The 19124-nt window shown below is 34.8% G+C and overlaps 1 protein-coding gene across 1 annotated transcript; it reads right to left on the reverse strand.

Annotated features, from left to right (window-relative positions):
• Window positions 1–7725: 7725 nt before the first annotated feature.
• Window positions 7726–10777, reverse strand: LOC131629298 (uncharacterized). Its single transcript, XM_058900091.1, has 5 exons — window positions 10312–10777; window positions 10088–10224; window positions 9925–10000; window positions 8880–9832; window positions 7726–7758 (listed from the first exon to the last, which is right to left on the reverse strand). Exons 1-5 carry the CDS (start codon window positions 10775–10777, stop codon window positions 7726–7728), a joined length of 1665 nt encoding a protein of 554 aa, XP_058756074.1.
• Between the last annotated feature and the right edge of the window lie 8347 nt (window positions 10778–19124).

Raw genomic sequence — 19124 nt, forward strand, 5'->3', positions numbered from 1 at the left:
TTGCTCTTCACAAATCAATGGAGGACTCTCATAATTTCAATTCATCAAAATTTTCACAAACACTTTCTCTCATTTCTCTCTCAATTTTCAAAGATCAAAAGCCACAAATTCTATAAAACTTTCATCAACTTTCATTAAGAATCAAGAGCAATATGGATTGAAGTTCAAGATCTCGAGTTCGGATTCTCTCTCCCCTCCTCTATTCTTGCGCATCACACTCTCATTTCTTCTCCGGATTCGCTTTTCGATCTCGTTCGTGTCGCGTTCGTGTCGTGTTCGCGTTCGTGTCGTGTTCGCGCGTCAGCTTAGATCTTCATTCGGTAAGCCTTGAGCCTTGAATTAAGTGCTTAATTGTTGATGTTAACATGATTCGAATGCTAGATCTAGTGGTTGATGATGCTTAATTGATGTTGATGATGATTAAATGTTAGATTCATTGACACTTTACTTGCAATTGTATGTGGATACAAGTTTGGTGCACTATGTGTTTGATACAATGCTTGTATGAATTTGTTGCTTGATAATCAATGATGTTGACTTGAAATCTATGTGGATTGATGCCTAATTGTGGTTGTTTGATGTTCATAATACTGTGCAAATCGAATCTAATTCGTACATGATGAAATTGGTTGATCAATGCATGCATAGGTGGCTTGAAATGCTGTAGAAACTGTTTTTTTCAATTCTGCTACAGCGTAACCGGTTACGTGCTGGACCGTAACCGGTTACGAGATGTGTTTTCACCTTTTTTGCACAGCGTAACCCGTTACGTGCAAAACCGTAACCCGTTACGCGTAACCCGTTACGTGCTGGACCGTAACCGGTTACGAGATGTGTTTTCACCTTTTTTGCACAGCGTAACCCGTTACGTGCAAAACCGTAACCCGTTGCGCGTAACCCGTTACGTGCCAGACCGTAACCGGTTACGAGATGTGTTTTCACTTTTTTTTTTGCACAGCGTAACCCGTTACGTACAAAACCGTAACCCGTTACGCGTAACCCGTTACGTGCCAGACCGTAACCGGTTACGAAAACGATCTCCTTCTCTCATTTTGCTACTGTCCTGACCGTAACCCGTTACGGATCAGGGCGTAACCCGTTACGGTCCTGCATGTTTGTTTTTTTTCCAACTTCAAATGTTCATATCTTTTTGCTCGTAACTCCGATTTGCATTTTCTTTATATCGTTGGAAAGCTCATGAAATGTACTATTTGATGGAATGATTTGTATTGCTGAATTTTGTGTTTTCCATGATGGTACTTTTGTCGGCTTCCGGTGTGATTTTTGCATGCTTATTCGCGTATTACCGTACCTCTTCCATGTTCGCTTTGTCCGGTTTTATTTTAGAATGGCAATAACGCAATTCCGATTGCGGTGTCTTGTTATCTCTAACGTGTGTGCTAGTGTGCAAGGCTTTTGGACGGTCACCGATCGATGCTCATTCTATGAGTGTTCCGCTTTACTTGCGGAACACGATTTCCTTCATTCGTATTGTGTTCTCATCTTGGAGACGCATTCCTATTACTTTATATCTGCTTGTTTGGTTTGCTTGTTCCTCTTGCAGGTGTATTGTGATTATGCTCGACGCGCATGTCGACCTTTGTGTGCTTTCATGGCTAATCGGTGTGCTGACTATTTGCTTTTGCTTTGCTAGCTCGCTCGCGGGATTCTAGTTTCTTCGCTTTGCTTCGCTTTAGTTTACGGATCATCATCCGTTTGGTATTGATCCCGTTTCATTTTATTTCTATTGCACTTTATCGCTTTCTCGCATCATCCTTTAACATGAGAAGTAGGACCTAGACATGCATCTGGCCAAGCCCTCGAAAGAGGCTCTGTTTTTGTCGGTGTGTTTACGTTTGTGCTTTGCGGCAGGGAGTCACGGTGTAATAAGTCCTATATGGCACTCCGTTAAGTCCTCATGGAAGGCATGCGGAAAGGGTTAGCAATCAACCCCCGCCTAGTCTCATCGACTCTGTTCATTATGCGCACGCTTCGCGTCGCTCGCTTCTGAACCTGCACAAGATCTTGTTATCGAGTATGTCAGGAAAAGGGTTCATGCAGCCGGACCCCCGCCTTTCTTATAGCTCGCGTCGCTCGACGTTGATGCTCGGTGTACGCGCGCACCGTTTTCCTTTACGATCCGTGACGGCTTGGTTGCTGAGAGGGGTCCGCCCTCTTGTCTATGGCCCGATCATTTTCGCGAGGTCTAATGCTTGGTTGACTTGGGTTGAGCTGCTCCCCTTGGCTATGGCGGGACCGCTTTTCTACCACTCGGTCAGTACCGTTGGTTTTGTTTGCTTTACGAGCGGATGCTCGTTTGTGTGGTATTCTTGTTTGCTTCCTCTTTTTCCCGTAGGTTGTTAGTTTAGTTAGATTTGCACCCTTTGTATGATAACATTAGGTAGCAAGCTTTCCCCCCTTAGCTTAGGTCTTCCTCATGCATCTTTTAAAACACAAATCACACTCTTTGATTTTCTTTTCTTAAGAGCTTGTTATTTCCGCTCCATTCCCAAGCATAAGCCTCCAAAGGTCGAGCAGCGGAGTGTGAATGTAACTCGTTCACCTAAAAAACACAAAACAAATAGAAATTAGTTAGCCGAGCTACGGTTCCTCTGATTCCGCAAAACGGATACGTAGGCCGCGGGGTAGGGCCTGTGCGAGTATAATCCTTTCTTTTCCCTACATTTTGCATGCATTTTAGTCCAGATTAGCGCAGTTTGCTTACACACCCATAGGTTTAGACATAAGCGTGGATACCATCGAGTACGATGGGCGCGAGGGGTGTTAACACCTTCCCCTCGCGTAACCGACTCCCTTACCCTTTTTCTCTGGTCGTGAGACCGTTGTTTTGTTTTGTGGTTTGCTGACATTCCCTTCCCTTTCAGGATAAATATGTTAGTGGCGACTCTGTTAATTTTCGCGGGTAGCGACACTACCCAATGCAATCTTTATCTTAGAACCCCATCTAAGACAAGAGAACCTCTGCTCACTCTCAACCACCACAATTGTGTTGTACAGTTTCCAATCCTAGGAACTGTATCAATGACTTAGCACTCTCCTTCTATTGATTACATTCTTCAGACTACTATCTTGAAGTTACTTAAAAGCTTCCTTCAAGAACACTACATCTCTTACCTATAGGCTTGGAGGTTCACATGGTAACCTTCCCACAACTCGAGAGGTTTACCTTGACAAACCCTAATGATTACATCTTTGAATACTCGGTTGTCTGTCCTTTCATAGGTTACAATGCTTCTATTTATAACATATTCCCAAATGGATTTGGGCTTATAATCGCAGCATATTTGTTGTTACAAATTAGTAAAAACTTCTGCTAAAAATTAGATCTTCAATCAAATCTTTATGAATTGTCTCCAATTATAGAAAGTCTTTATTCTTCAATATTCTTCTTGATTCTTTTTGACCTTTTGTTCTGCACCAACAAGGATTTGCATAGTATTATTCTGAATATTCTGTATCTGTTTAAATCAAACTAAATCTTCTTGAATCCAGCTCAGCAGGCGCAATGTCGAATGCAGCAAGTCTCGACTTCTTCTAGGACATGTTGTTCCAGATTTTAAATACCTTCAACCCAACATGTTTTATTATCTCCTGTACCTGTTCTTATACAAACATACTATATTCCATACTTGTAGCTAGTATTTGTTTTACAAAAATTAATGCCAACCCTAAAATTACAGAACTTACACTATGTATATGTATATTTTGCAATACATACTTCTTATCATCGTACTTATTTATTGCATAATATTTTGGGGATTATATGATTCAAAGATGAACACAACATAAAATAGTACAACAAACATAAATTAAAAAACACTAAACATGAAAAGGTACTACCAGATGAATCTGGATTTTTCAACATCTTCATTATGTCGTCGATGAATCTTGTTATCTGCGTATCCCACACGATCAGACCTTTAGTTATCTTACGGTGAAATGATTTCCACATGGCCTTGACATCTTCGTCGGTCTTCAACTCAATCAAGTTGTATTTCAACCTTCCATTACTATCAATCCAATATCACGAAACTCGATCTTTCTCACCCTTAAGTTATCGATATCAGGCATAAATTCATTCAACCTGTCTGTCAAATTGACAAGAGATGCGCCGTCATCCAGAAGCTTAAATTCAATAGGAGGGTTGTTTCCGTTGAAATACACTTCCACCTTAATAAAAAATTGAGGAAGAGACATTTTTTGAGATGTATTTTTTTATAACATATCCCCTTATTTATAAAAATGGCGATTCATTCTAGACCACACAAATTTGACGGTGCAATCAGAACCCTCTAAATATGTCGACAAAATCCTGATCTATGAATTTTTGCTTTTGACTTTTATAAATTTTATTATACCAATAAATTTCCGATAAATAATTGTAAATTTGAAATATCCTGTAAAAATTTACCCATATCAAAAATTACAAATGAAATATCGGAAATTTTAACGTATCGAGGCACATCCCATAACCTCCAAAAAAATATAGGAGACTCAAAATTATTTTTTTTTTATAAATTATAAATTATAAATTTAAATTAAATATATAAATATTAACTATTCAAATTAATATGCAATTTATATTCTCAATAATGTATGAGTGATGTGATATTAGTTGTTTGTGATTTAAGATTATATCTTATACATACGAGTTCATAGAGAGGCGTAGATAGAGGAAATGGTAGAGAGATTATATCTTGTGGACAGACATCCAAATTTTTGGATAATCCTTTGGAAAGAAAGAAAATTGATCCAATAAATTGTTAAATAATGCACTCAATTTAAGCATAATTCTGTGTACAACATGTATTATCCATATTTTTTGCTACATTCCCTTTCTTAGAATTAGGTATATTAAAATAATGAGAATCAAGTAACAATAAATAATGAACTTTCATAATTGATATATTTATGTAACCTTTTTTTCAATGTGTTAAAGAGATAAACAAGATAAATTGATACACCGAAGAGACATTTAACAATGATTATAATTGATGTAAGGAGAGAGTGAGATATATAAATAATAAACCGATAAAACATTTTATAACATACAAACAGTGATAATATGGCAGAAATTGTTAAATTTGTCTTTGTTTTGATTATTTTTCTTCTCTGTATAATTCTTGTTGAAATGAACGATAATAGTAAGCAATTTTTTATCCTCTCAAACTTTTTTACTTTAATTATTATTCAATTTTTCATTACATTTTATTGATATAATTTTTTTTCCTTCTTTATAATAGTGGCTTATAAATGCGTTAACGATGATGATTGCTCATATGATATTTGCCCGGATGGTATGATGCCGATATGTAAGATCAACATATGTAGATGTATACGAGTTGTTCCTATTATTTAGTGACTAACTCAAGAAATTTCATAAGTGTCATTTACTTATTTTGTTAGCACAAAATAATTTGTACTTTTTTCTTTCAATAATTTCAAGAACCATATGGATATTTCTTTATAATTATAAGATGATGGTTATAAAAAGAAATAAGGCAACAGATAATATTATTGAGTTTCTTATTCTCTCGTGATTGATTTTGTATATATCATCATAGTATTTAATTAAGGCACATCATATACAAATTAATTGTCGCTACACCAAATAAGCTATTTAATAGCGTTTTTTTTTATAGCACTTAAAAGCGCTATTAACCGTGCCGCTATTGCAAATATTTTTTGTATATTTTTTTTATACACAAAATCATTTTTTTTTATGCAAATATCAAAAAACTACATTCAATTCTATATTAAATCATGTTTTAAGTTACTCATTGCATACATATTATGATCCATCAATACCAAATAATATTTTAAACCAAATTCACTTGTTCACAAATATCATAATATATATAGAGGACATTAAGTGTACTAAGGCATTTGCATAGCTAAATTTGTAGATGCATGTCTTCCAACTAAGAGCACTTCAATCCAAATTCCAAAACAAACAGTCACATTCTCTAAACAAAACACCTAAAAAACAAGAAAGGACAACAAAACAACACCAAATAGTAACCACACTTTACGAACCAAAAGCGTTGAACCCACAGATACAATCACTTAGCTAGGCAAAATAACTGCTTCTTGATTTCCAGTATCATAGAAGGAATATTAATTATGTATTGTACAATAAAAATCAACTCAAGATATATAGAGTAATCAAACATCCAATATAACCAAACCAAAAAAGGAAAACAATATGTATAAAAACGGCAAGGGCATATGACTTTACTAGTGTCTTCGACATGAGCAATAGCAAACCTAACGAACTCTTGAACACCATCTTCGTATTCTTTTGACGCTCGATTGGCAAACATCCATTTTCGATCCATATTTCTTAACAAGTAACATATCTGACTAGTTAAAAACCGATTCTAACAACCAAATTGGGTTATATCTATGAATCATATGCCCAATTTTAGGGTCTTAGTCCTATAAGGGTATATATATATATATATATATATATATATATATATATATATATATATATATATATACACACACACACGATGCAGGCCAAAAGTGGTATGTCTCTTACACGCAACGATTGTAACTAGTCATTGTAGTATATTGTCGTGATATTCAGCAGACTTTATTTCACAACCAAAAATTTCAGTGGCATAGTTCATAAACAATGATATTCCTAAAAGTATATAAAGTTGCAAGCTAGATAGTAATCTCACCAAATTTTAGAATGCATGCACTGCCAGAAGAGTTTGAAAGGTCCTGGAGCAGTCTTGAATGCATTTTCCTCAAAACAAGCCTACACATTTTAAAAACTTTAAGACATTAAGGTAAAACCATTGTGGTTACTTTTAAATCCTATATTAAATAAATTTGGAAGCATGATAAAGCATAGAGAACAAGCTGAAGTAACAACAGACCTCAAACCATGTACCCAATTTTCTATTTTAATTAAAAATCTAGCGCTAGTGACATTTGACGAAATTTACACCTTAGCTTTGTGTCATTCTCCCATCATTCTGAACTCTTCTATAGGATCTTTACTTCAAGTTACATCACTAAATGTCCAATCCTCTATGGTCTCCTTATGTATATGAATTTGGGGTGGTTGATACTAAAGCCGATACGATATGTCAACTATGATATTTATAGTTAGTGGAAGTGAGTTAGTTAGAGGTATTATATATAATACCTAAATTTATAAAACATCACTACCAGTACCTACGTAAAAACACAAGTCACTGTTTCCAAAAAGAAAAGAAAGGAAAGGTAACTGCTCTGCCTCTATCAATAAGTGACCACTGTGTTCTTCACTTAGTTCCTTTATCTCATTCGCGCAATGTGTTGTATATCATGGAGAGGGAACTGATATTTGACCATCTAATGTTTGGCAGCGGTAGTTAAGGATAAGTGAGCAAAATACTTCTAAACCATATCGAGTATTGTGACTTAACCGTCATTACCACAATGATCAGAAAGCTCAACACACACATACACATATATATATACATATATATATATATATATATATATATATATATATATATATATATATATATATATATATATATATATATGACAGCAAAAACAAAAACGAATTTGTTTGAGATTATAATCAATTAGGCATTTCAACAAACAAGTGATGTGCACATTCCAAATAAAAAAGAAAACAGATAAAAGATTTAGCGTACGCGGGTATTTGAGACAAGGATATTCACAATACTCTTTTGTTGATCAAGTTTGAGCTTTCAGAGAACTGGCAGTATCCTGCAAAATATTAAAAGCATATAATGAGCATTTCAATGAACTGACTTTATCCAATCAAAACAAATCATGACCCACAAATGTGTCAACCAGAATGGTAATTTTATTTCACATATATGATATTATAACTGAGTTTAACATACTGAAAATTATAAAAACAAGTTTCTAAATGGCGTGAAAGTGTGTCCATTGAATTATTTAAAGGTAGATTAATTGCTTTTAATAGAATCTATGTTATCTAACAAAGATATCATTCATCTTATATGTTTTACCTTACGTACTGCTACCTTATGTAATGTACCATAATATATTATTGGCATTTATCAAGTAATGTTCTTTTATATAAGAGCTTGTCAGCTCATAATTAGTTTGTATCACTCATATACCTTCTTTATTTCAAATGGATAAATGACACTTTTCCAAATTTCATCTTTCTTTAGCTTGTTAATTTTTTATACTTATAATTAATGAGATGTGTATAAACAAGGAAAAATAAAGGGAGGTAAAGAAGTGACAATTCCCACTGACTTGCAGGAAAATAGTTCTTATTATCATGGTTTTAAATTGAAGTTGCGGCTGCGGATGCGGTTGCGGATGCTGCGGTTGCGGCCAATGCGGTCGCTGCGTTGCGCATTGTGGCTGTTGCAGCGTAAAATTATTTTATACACGCAAAAATATTAAAAAATATATAAAATTATTATAACTATTTATGTTTCTTGTATTTATAATGTTGTAATAGTTTCAATTCATTTTTAGGCTATTGTATTATAACTATTTATGCTATAGTATTTATGTATAATTTAAGTTGAATTATAATGAAACAATTATTATCACAAATAATCTTGTAAGTTATTTAAACAAACATTGAAAGTAATTTTTCAAGTACATAATACAAATAAGTTACAATTTATTTAAAATAAAAGGACTAATGTCCTATGTTGCAATCTTGGTTGTGAAAAACAGCATCATTTTGTCCCACAAAGATGTCTTCACTGCAAAAAAGAAAAGAAAAGAAGATGATGATGAAACTCTTAATTAGTACATTTAAATTGCATATAATATTAAGACTTTTCATCAAATATAGTTACCTAAATATAAATTCAAATGTTTGAAATATAACTTACATGACTCTTGCTACCACATAGCGGAATGCCGTGAAGGAGCATAACTTGTACTTTCACTCTGATTATCATCACCATTTGATTGTTGATGATAAGGATTGTGATCATTAATTGTTTGTTGGTAGTACGAAAAAGCTTGATCAATAGGATACTGGTTATAAGAGTTGAATATGGATACTGGTAAACAGGTGGATAAGATTGTTGACTACCTTGTAAAGAATCGCCAATCCCAAAATCACTAAAACTATTAACAATACTAGAAGAGGAAAAATCTTCAAGTGGAACATTTTGTTTTCTTTTCCCCTTTCTTCCAGATTGTGACACATTTCCTCTTGTCTCAAGTATTGAGTTATCAGCTCGAACCATATCATTCAAGTTCCTATAACGCCTATAACCTGATGGTATTTCATGATATGGATCAAGTTCTAATTGATCATCATCTTCTCCTTCATCTTCACCGCCTCCACTTCCTTCTTCACTCTCATTGGCCACTTCATTACCACCTCCATCACCACTATTACCGCTTGGTGGACTTAAACCACCACCACTTTCATTAGGTTCACTATTATCATCAACATTTTCATCATATGTATCAACTATCGGCAACCATTCTTCATTTTGAACTCCATACAATAATGAATTTTCCCTCTCTTCTATCCAATGAGATAATGGATGTTCTTGAAATATATAGTCAAGATTTATCAAATCAAAATTTGCTTCTATTTCTTCCTGACTCTTCCTTAATTTATCTTTCATTCTCAATTTCATGTTGTAATGTGTGACGACAAGCTTATGCAATTTTTTGTACTTCAATACATTTCTTGTCTTTGTGTGGATATAGCTAAATGTACTCCAATTCCTCTCACAGTTTGTCGCAGAGGTTGTTTGACTGACAACTTTCATAGCCAAACGTTGAAGTTCAGGAGTGCATGAACCATGGTATTCCCACCATTGAGCTTTTTAAAGAAGAAGAAAAAAAGAAAATTATTGGTTATATTAAAAATTAAAGTTTATTTATAAAAGTTATAAAAAAGAACTTGTATTTTACTTGCATCCATCTTAGACCAAGATTTTTGAGCTATAGGCGTACCAAATGTTTCACTCTTTTCTCTAAAAAGTGTTAGCTAGGTAATATAACAAAACTTATCAATACATAACCAATTTTTTCAATAAATAATTTATTATATGAAAATATAATATCCATTACTTACTTGGTTTAGAGCTTTGATTTGATCATCCGTGTTTCTTTCTAGCTTCATGATTACATTTTTTGTTCCATTAAATGTTTCTTTATGCACAACTATTCCATGTTCGATTCTATATTGAAATTGTGGATTAAGAAAATAACCTAGAAATCAAAATCAATTATTGAGGATATGATATTTCACATTTAAATTTCATGACCAAATTAAAATTATAAAATATATTGACATACCAGCAGAATGAAGGTTAAAGTGCATGAATTTCCAACGCTTGTCAATGATATCATTATATTTGGAATGATAACAAGAATTTTGTTGAATGACTTGTTTTGCTCGATCAATGGCTTCATATATGAAACCCATTGTTGGTTTCTCATCACTATCAACTAGTCTCAAGACTTTTACAATTGGCTCAAATACTTTCAATATGTCATTAGCCTTACTCCAAAAGTCCCTACTCATAACGATTTTTCTTGCTTCATATCCCGGTCCTTTCTTTTCTTTACCATACTTTGTTTTTCTAAATTCTTCAGAACTGAACATGTTTTCAAGACCTTGCTTTTTTCTTACAATTGCTTGAAGTTGTAGTAATTGTGTTGCAAATCGGGTAACACCAGGACAAACAATATCTCTACCACCAATATATTTTTTCATGAGACTCGCAATATACGTGTGGTTATAGATGAATGTTGTCACCATTTTTGCTTCACTTAATAAATTGTGTATGCTTTTCTTTTTTCCTATATCCTCTAAGCAAAGATCTAAACAATGAGCTCCACAAGAAGACCAATATAAATATGGCCTCTTCTCCACTAGCTTTTGACCAGATTCTTTTAATGCGGCTTCATTGTCTGTTACCACTTGAACTACACACTCTTCATGTAACGCCCTGAATTTAATTAATTATTTAATTAAATTGATTGAGGATTTATTCATTGGAATTAGTTGAAGTCGAGGTTTATCGATATTATTCTACAAACGTAATGGATTAATATGTTGATTTTAGCAGTTAAGTTATGGTCAGATTAATAAATCGGATTAGTCAGAGATGTACAATTGCGAGTTAGTATTGTTAAAGTTATGGATCGATGGTAAATGTGGAATATTATTGGAAATAATATTCGGTTATGTTGTGTGGTTATTTATTTATGTGTGTTATTCGGATTAATTGAGTAATTAAAGAGATATTATGAATTGGCCTAAGTGGAAGGAATATAACACAATGGATGGGTTATGAGTTAAGCCCATTAGTTAGAAAAGATAGTAAGAGTTAGGGTTTTAGAGATTAAACCTCATAACTCATTTTGTGGAAAAAGAAGAGAAAGAAGAAGAGAAAGAAGGGGAGAAAGAAGAGAAAGCTATGGCATGAAGAGAAAGAGCTCCATTGAAGGAAGTGAAGCTTTTGCTAAGGTAAGGGTGGGGTTCTTACTCTCTAAGGGTTGGCATGATGATGGGTATGGTAGAGATTAGGTTTCATAATTGAAATCCATGATTGTGTTGCAATGTTGATGAATGTGGAATTGATAATGTTGTGTATGCTTTCTATTCTTCAATTTCATGAATATAGAAAAGTTAGGGTTTATGAACAAATGCATGAATTTATGATTTGAAATGTGTTTTAATTGATGTTTGATGATGTTATGATGTTAGAAGATCCATAATATGTGTTATATTTGTGTTTATAACATGTATTCTATTGTTGTTTGCGATGATTGGTGTTTTCCAACTTGATTGGGTTGGGTTTAGGGGTTTTGGGATGGGTTTCGTATGCTGTTTTTTGTGTTTGGGATTTTCTGAAATTCGCCAGTTCGCGTCTCGAACAGCTTGGCAGAAACTTAGGAATATTTGATTCACTCTGTTCGCGCCGCGAACTTTGTTGGCGCCGCGAACCCTGTTTTGCAGAACTTTTTCTAAACTTTGAAATGATGTAACTTTTGATTCGTAACTCCGTTTTAGGCGCCGTTCGAAGCGTTGGAAAGCTAACGCAACGAACTATACCATGATGCAATAAAATGATCCATATGATATAGTTTTATATTATGTTTATTAGGATTAATTGATGAACTATGTTGTGTTAACATATGAAGTATGCTCTTTGCGATGAATTGACATAATTGTGTTGTAGCATAACTTGATGTATGTTTTCTTATGATGATACAATGTTATTGAGATGATGATAAGTAACTTCATTATGATGAATGAGATAATGATGTATGTGATGATATTCATGATTAATAAAGATGTTGTATGCTATATGCGACTAATTGTGCGTATTTGATATGTATGAGTCGACGATGATGCCATGCGATGACTTAACAATATATATGAAATTGAATATAACTTATTATGATGATTAATTGAATTAAGGAATATGATGAATGTGTTGATGTTGTTGGCAATATGATGAATCGTTGATGTTTGTTATAATATGATGAATTTGTGGTAGTTGTTAACATGATGAATTTGTTGTCGTTGTCGCTAGTATGTAGAAATTGTTGTCGTAGACCCTATGGTCAATGTTGATAAGTTATATTATGATGTATTTTGAGGTGAATTATTGTTGTATGATGATGCAACATAGTGACGTGATTGAGAAGTGATGCATTCTTATGAATGATGATGATTTTGTTGTTGTTGAAGTTCGACATTATATTGATAATGTTCGATGGTGATTTAGATGATGTCGTGACGTGTTAATTATGTGTGTTGTGTTTGTGTGGATGTTACATTTAAGGAGTCACATCCATTGCATAAAGAGACGATGGCCTTAATGGCAAAAGCGACGGTGGCCTTGATGGCAAATAGCGACGGTGTGCCCAATGGCAAATTTTGAGACGGTGGGAGTTTTACTCCAAATGGTACCACATGCATTTGCATAAGTCGAGTCACATGTGAATTGCATTTGAGTCTTATTTTATTATGTTTGTGGTGATGTGTTGACTTGATGATGATATGTTTATCGTGATGTGTTGGGATCTTACTTGTGAATTGCATATTTTGTCATGGTTGATTGTTGACATTGTTGCCATTCCATAAGTTTATTATGTTATTTGAATTGTTGAGTCGATGATCTATTGTTGTGACATGATGATAGCATAATTGTGAATTTGAATATGTTGTCTTAACTGATTAATGATATTGTTGCCGTTTTGAAAGTTGTATTATATTGATAAGTTGTTTTACGGTGAAACTTGTTGTAAGATGTTATGTGATGCTAAGTGGTGAAATTATGTATGATCTATATCTCCTATATTATTTATCATGCATTCCTTTATATTGTAAGATATCACACCCCTTTGCTGATATTTCCCCTACCATGGGAAATGGGCAGGTACTCAAGATTAGTCGTGGATGTTCGAGGTTATTGATGTGAAGTCTTTATGTTGCTTTATGGCAAGTCGAGTTGGTGTCCATTGCTCTGATACGTAGCACTCGGGGGATTAGTCTTTATTATTTGATTATCGTATTCTATGATGACATTTGTGTTAAAATGAATTGAAAGGTGTTTATAAGTTTAAGTTGTAAGTGGTGAGTGAAGCTTTGTTCCAAATGCTATGTATCTTTATTAAATGCAATATAAGTATGTTTGTTTGTTTAAGTCGAATTGTGACATCCCATATTTGATGAATATTTTTAAATGCACTCTGATTTTCGCTTATAATTGCGGGGTAGATTTGGGGTGTTACAATAGTGGTATCAGAGCAGGTCGGTCTGTCTGGCCAATGTTGTCTAATGATGTTTATTCCCGTGTACACGACGAGTGTGTGAAACACTGTTGGTACTTGTTGTTCTTCTGATCGTTTGTCTGCAGGAGTTGGTTTGAAGCTAAGTGGGGGAGAAGCTATGCTTCTCAGTTCTGTTTCAGTTGTAGGATGTAGTATGCTGCTGACGGCGACAGTACAAGTGTTGTTGGAGTTTGTTGTTTCCTGAATCGAAGATGACTTGGATTTAAGATTTTTGTTGCTAATTAAGTGGAGCATCTTGAGGAAGAGGATGAGCAGGAATTTTTGATGTTCACTTCTCGAAGGATGAGGAGCTATGTAGAGGTTGTTGGTATGCGAGTATGGTGCAAGCTCCTGATGTGTCTGAAGCTAACTGTAAGTAATGAGAATAAATTCTAGAAGATGGAATTTAGAAGGTGCGATATTCCAGTGCTGCTGATGGACTGTGAAGTTGTTGGTTGAGCAACCTTGCGTAAGATGTCGATATTGGATCAGTGATTAAAAGAAGTATTGCTGTAAGATTGATGCAAGTGATTGAGGCAGTAGTAGAAGCCGTTGAAGTTATTGAAACTTTCTGAAGCGCGGGTAAGAATTGGTAATGCAAAGAGATGAGTATGATTTCAATAATAAGAAGTGCGGATAATGGTGTACATGAATTTTTGTTCTGATGTATCGTCAGATGTGTTTTAGAAAGTAGCTGCAAGACGTCGGTGTTAGCTTTTTTGGATGATTTTGAAAGATTAGTGAATTATGGAATCATATTGCTTCTGGTGATATGAGTATAAGTTGGAAAAGAACATTATTAATGTTGGTAGTGATGGTTTATACTCCATTATGGTTATCGGCTATCTATTGACAAATTGTGGACTTGATCACCCTTAATCTCTTGTTGATAGTAGACGAAATCGTGATCGAATGGTATAGACGTGTCTTGCTAGCTTGATAGTGCATAAAGGGATGAATGTTACGTCATGAAGATAGTTGTTCTCTAGTTGGTGGGAATTAACGGAAAAGTATCGATGAATAGTTGAGAAGTAATGAACAGGTCAGAGAAGCTGGTTTATAGGCGAGATAGCATCGCAAAGTGAAGGATTGAGAATGTCGAGTGAGCAATGATTTTGTGATGGATGTTTAAGGAAGTCTGAACTAGATTAAGACTTGTGAGCCATATGATTGACGGAAAGATATAACGTGGACAATGACTTAAGATGGATTATCAGAGTTGCACAGCGGATGTGTAAGGTGGCGCAGTTGCTATGTGTGTGTGTTTGTTAGAGGTGAAGAACTAGGTATCGGAAGCCTAGGGGAATGATATGTTTGTATCTGCATGTATGATTTGGTGGGCTGTTAAGATGAGAACGAGGTATCAGAAATATGGTATTTTTTTCAAGTTTATAAGGAAAATACTAGAGTTGTTAGTTGATGGTGGAGTTGGGTGTATCCGTCGAGTAATCTTGTTAAGTTGATGTTATAGTCAGTTGGTTTCCGTTGTTGCGATATTGTTGTTGGACTCTGTAAGTAAGAAATGATATTCTATACTATGATTGAGTTGATTATGCTGACTATGTTGATGTAACTTATAAGAGTGCTATGACGAGGCGGAGATAGAACTGTTGGTGTTGGTTAAAGATTGACATGTATAATTAAGGGAATGAAAGTACGTGTGTATTCTGGTGTTGAGAATGATGTTATTACGATAATGGTGTGGTGTTGAACACCCAATTATGAGAAGGTTATGGTTGGTACTACCTTAAGGATCATATGTCAAGGTATTGTTGAGCAGTGATGACTCTGTTGCTAAGTTAATGAAGTGAGATTGTATCTCCATGTATAAGCGAGTTAAGGTTGTTGCTACCATAAGTATTAATAAGTCGAGAGATTCCTGAGATGATTGGTAAGTTGTTAACGAGTACGTCGTTGAGATGTCGAATAATTGACACTAGATTTAAGTCAGATTGAGTTATTTTGGTAGTCGGAGTGTTGTCAAACGCAATTGAGAATTGGAGAGTTGGAAGCGAAGTTAAGGACGGTTATGTCAGATGGATTTTCGAGGACGAAAATATTCTAAGTGGGGGAGAGTTGTAACACCCTAAATTTAATTAATTATTTAATTAAATTGATCGATGATTTATTCATTGGAATTAGTTGAAGTCGAGGTTTATCGATATTATTCTACAAACGTAATGGATTTATATGTTGATTTGAGCAGTTAAGTTATGGTCAGATTAATAAGTCAGATTAGTCAGAGATGTACAATTGCGAGTTAGTATTGTTAAAGTTATGGATCGATGGTAAATGTGGAATATTATTGGAAATAATATTCGGTTATGTTGTGTGGTTATTTATTTATGTGTGTTATTCGGATTAATTGAGTGATTAAAGAGATATTATGAATTGGGCCTAAGTGGAAGGAATATAACACAATGGATGGGTTATGGGTTAAGCCCATTAGTTAGAAAAGATAGTAAGAGTTAGGGTTTTAGAGATTAAACCTCATAACTCATTTTGTGGAAAAAGAAGAGAAAGAAGAAGAGAAAGAAGAAGAGAAAGAAGAGAAAGAAGGGGAGAAAGAAGAGAAAGCTATGGCATGAAGAGGAAGAGCTCCATTGAAGGAAGTGAAGCTTTTGCTAAGGTAAGGGTGGGGTTTTTACTCTCTAAGGGTTGACATGATGATGGGTATGGTAGAGATTAGGTTTCATAATTGAAATCCATGATTGTGTTGCAATGTTGATGAATGTGGAATTGAAATCAATAATATGTGTTATATTTGTGTTTATAACATGTATTCTATTGTTGTTCGTGATGATTGGTGTTTTCCAACTTGATTGGGTTGAGTTTAGGGGTTTTCGGATGGGTTTCGTATGCTGTTTTCTGTGTTTGGGATTTTCTGAAATTCGCCAGTTCGCGCCGCGAACAGCTTGGCAGAAACTTAGGAATATTTGATTCACTCTGTTCGCGCCGCGAACTTTGTTGGCGCCGCGAACCCTGTTTTGCAGAACTTTTTCTAAACTTTGAAATGATGTAACTTTTGATTCGTAACTCCGTTTTAGGCGCCGTTCGAAGCGTTGGAAAGCTAACACAACGAACTATACCATGATGCAATAAAATGATCCATATGATATAGTTTTATATTATGTTTATTAGGATTAATTGATGAACTATGTTGTGTTAACATATGAAGTATGCTCTTTGCGATGAATTGACATAATTGTGTTGTAGCATAACTTGATGTATGTTTTCTTATGATGATACAATGTTATTGAGATGATGATAAGTAAATTCCTTATGATGAATGAGATAATGATGTATGTGATGATATGCATGATTAATAAAGATGTTGTATGCTATATGCGATTAATTGTGCGTATTTGATATGTATGAGTCGACGATGATGCCATGCGGTGACTTAACAATATATATGAAATTGAATATAACGTATTATGATGATTAATTGAATTAAGGAATATGATGAATGTGTTGATGTTGTTGGCATTATGATGAATCGTTGATGTTTTTTATAATATGATAAATTTGTTGTCGTTGTCGCTAGTATGTAGAAATTATTGTTGTAGATCCTATGGTTAATGTTGATAAGTTATATTGTGATGTATTTTGAGGTGAATTATTGTTGTATGATGATGCAACATAGTGACGTGATTGAGAAGCGATGCATTCTTATGAATGATGATGATTTTGTTGTTGTTGAAGTTCGACATTATATTGATAATGTTCGATGGTGATTTAGATGATGTCATGACGTGTTAATTATGTGTGTTGTGTTTGTGTGGATGTTACATTTAAGGAGTCACATCCATTGCATAAAGAGACGATGGCCTTAATGGCAAAAGCGACGGTGGCCTTGATGGCAAATAGCGACGGTGTGCCCAATGGCAAATTTTGAGACGGTGGGAGTTTTACTCCAAATGGTACCACATGCATTTGCATAAGTCGAGTCACATGTGAATTGCATTTGAGTCTTATTTTATTATTGTGGTGTCGTTTTGTTTACCTCCCCGTTTCACTTGGGAGGACGGCACGCTAGACCCTTCACGCGAAATTTGGAAGGAGAATGCGCCCGTGGTGGGATGAATTTTATTTCAGTTCTTCCTACGATATCACACGAACTTTCTTATTGTCCTACGAGTAGGAAAGGGAAAAAAAGATCTCAACTAAACCCTAGGAGTTTGCTAAGTGTGGGGATTTCACCTAGACTAGAAATTCTGGAGTCCGGGGGGTCGGTTATACATAGGGAAGTGTTTAAGCACCCTACATATCTGTAGTACTCTACAGGAACCTTCTCTGTGTCATTTGTGTTTGTGCTGCTAATGATTATTGGGAAAGTTTCTCCTTTGTGTTAGGAGAAGGAATTGAATTGAAATGAAAGAAAGACAGACTGACTGACTGACTATTTTTGGTATTTTATTAGCTCGCTGAGATTCCTTGTGAACCTCATGCCTACATATCCCTAATGGAAGTCAGAGCTTAATGTAGTTCGGGGAACTAACTAGGGAAATTAATTATTTTTGGGTGCCTTGCTTGAAGCTCAAGGTTGAAGCTTGAATTAAATCTCTGTTTACAATAAAGAGGCATGAAATCATCTTTACAGAGAGGTATTTGTACTATTCTACCACAAACATTGTAAAGGAGTGACAGAATAACTGAATTCATTTCTTTCAAGAGGGGGACCTTACTTGTGTATGTGCAAGTATACCAGTCAAATGCCTCTTAAATGAAAGAAAGATGCTCATCTAAATTAGGGAAAGTTACCACATGTCTGGGTTTTACTGCCAGCTCATGCCTTTCAAAATCCTAAATGGGAGACTTGATTAAAATGTAATGTTTGTTTGTTTGAATGTGGTAGAGTAGTAAAAATATCTCTCTATAGAGATAAGCTATGTCTATCTACTGTATAAAAGATTTGACTTTAGCTGGCTTGTATGAGGCCCAAGCTTGAGGCTTTTTGATTGATTTATTAATTATTATTGACTCTGGGAGATGACTCCACTGGGGATTAATTACAGGGTTTTTTTTGTGTTCTGTACAAAGCCCAGAATTGAGGCTGACTCTATTTGGAGAGTGTTTATCTGATGGATTTTTATTTGGTGTTCTGTACAAAGCCCAGAATTGAGGCTGACTCTAGCTAGGGAAAAACATTATTTTCTGCCTTGTACAAAGCCCAAGGTTGTGGCTGACTCTAAAATAAACTGAGTATGGATGACTCTATGGGGAAAAGATCCTAGGTGTTAGGAATCTTTGACTCATGAAATATGGTTTAATCTGCCTTCTACAAAGCCCAAGGTTGTGGCTACTGAATGATGAGGAAC

This window comes from Vicia villosa, unplaced genomic scaffold, assembly GCF_029867415.1.
Source record: "Vicia villosa cultivar HV-30 ecotype Madison, WI unplaced genomic scaffold, Vvil1.0 ctg.000547F_1_1, whole genome shotgun sequence".
In the NCBI taxonomy this organism is placed as follows: domain Eukaryota; kingdom Viridiplantae; phylum Streptophyta; class Magnoliopsida; order Fabales; family Fabaceae; genus Vicia; species Vicia villosa.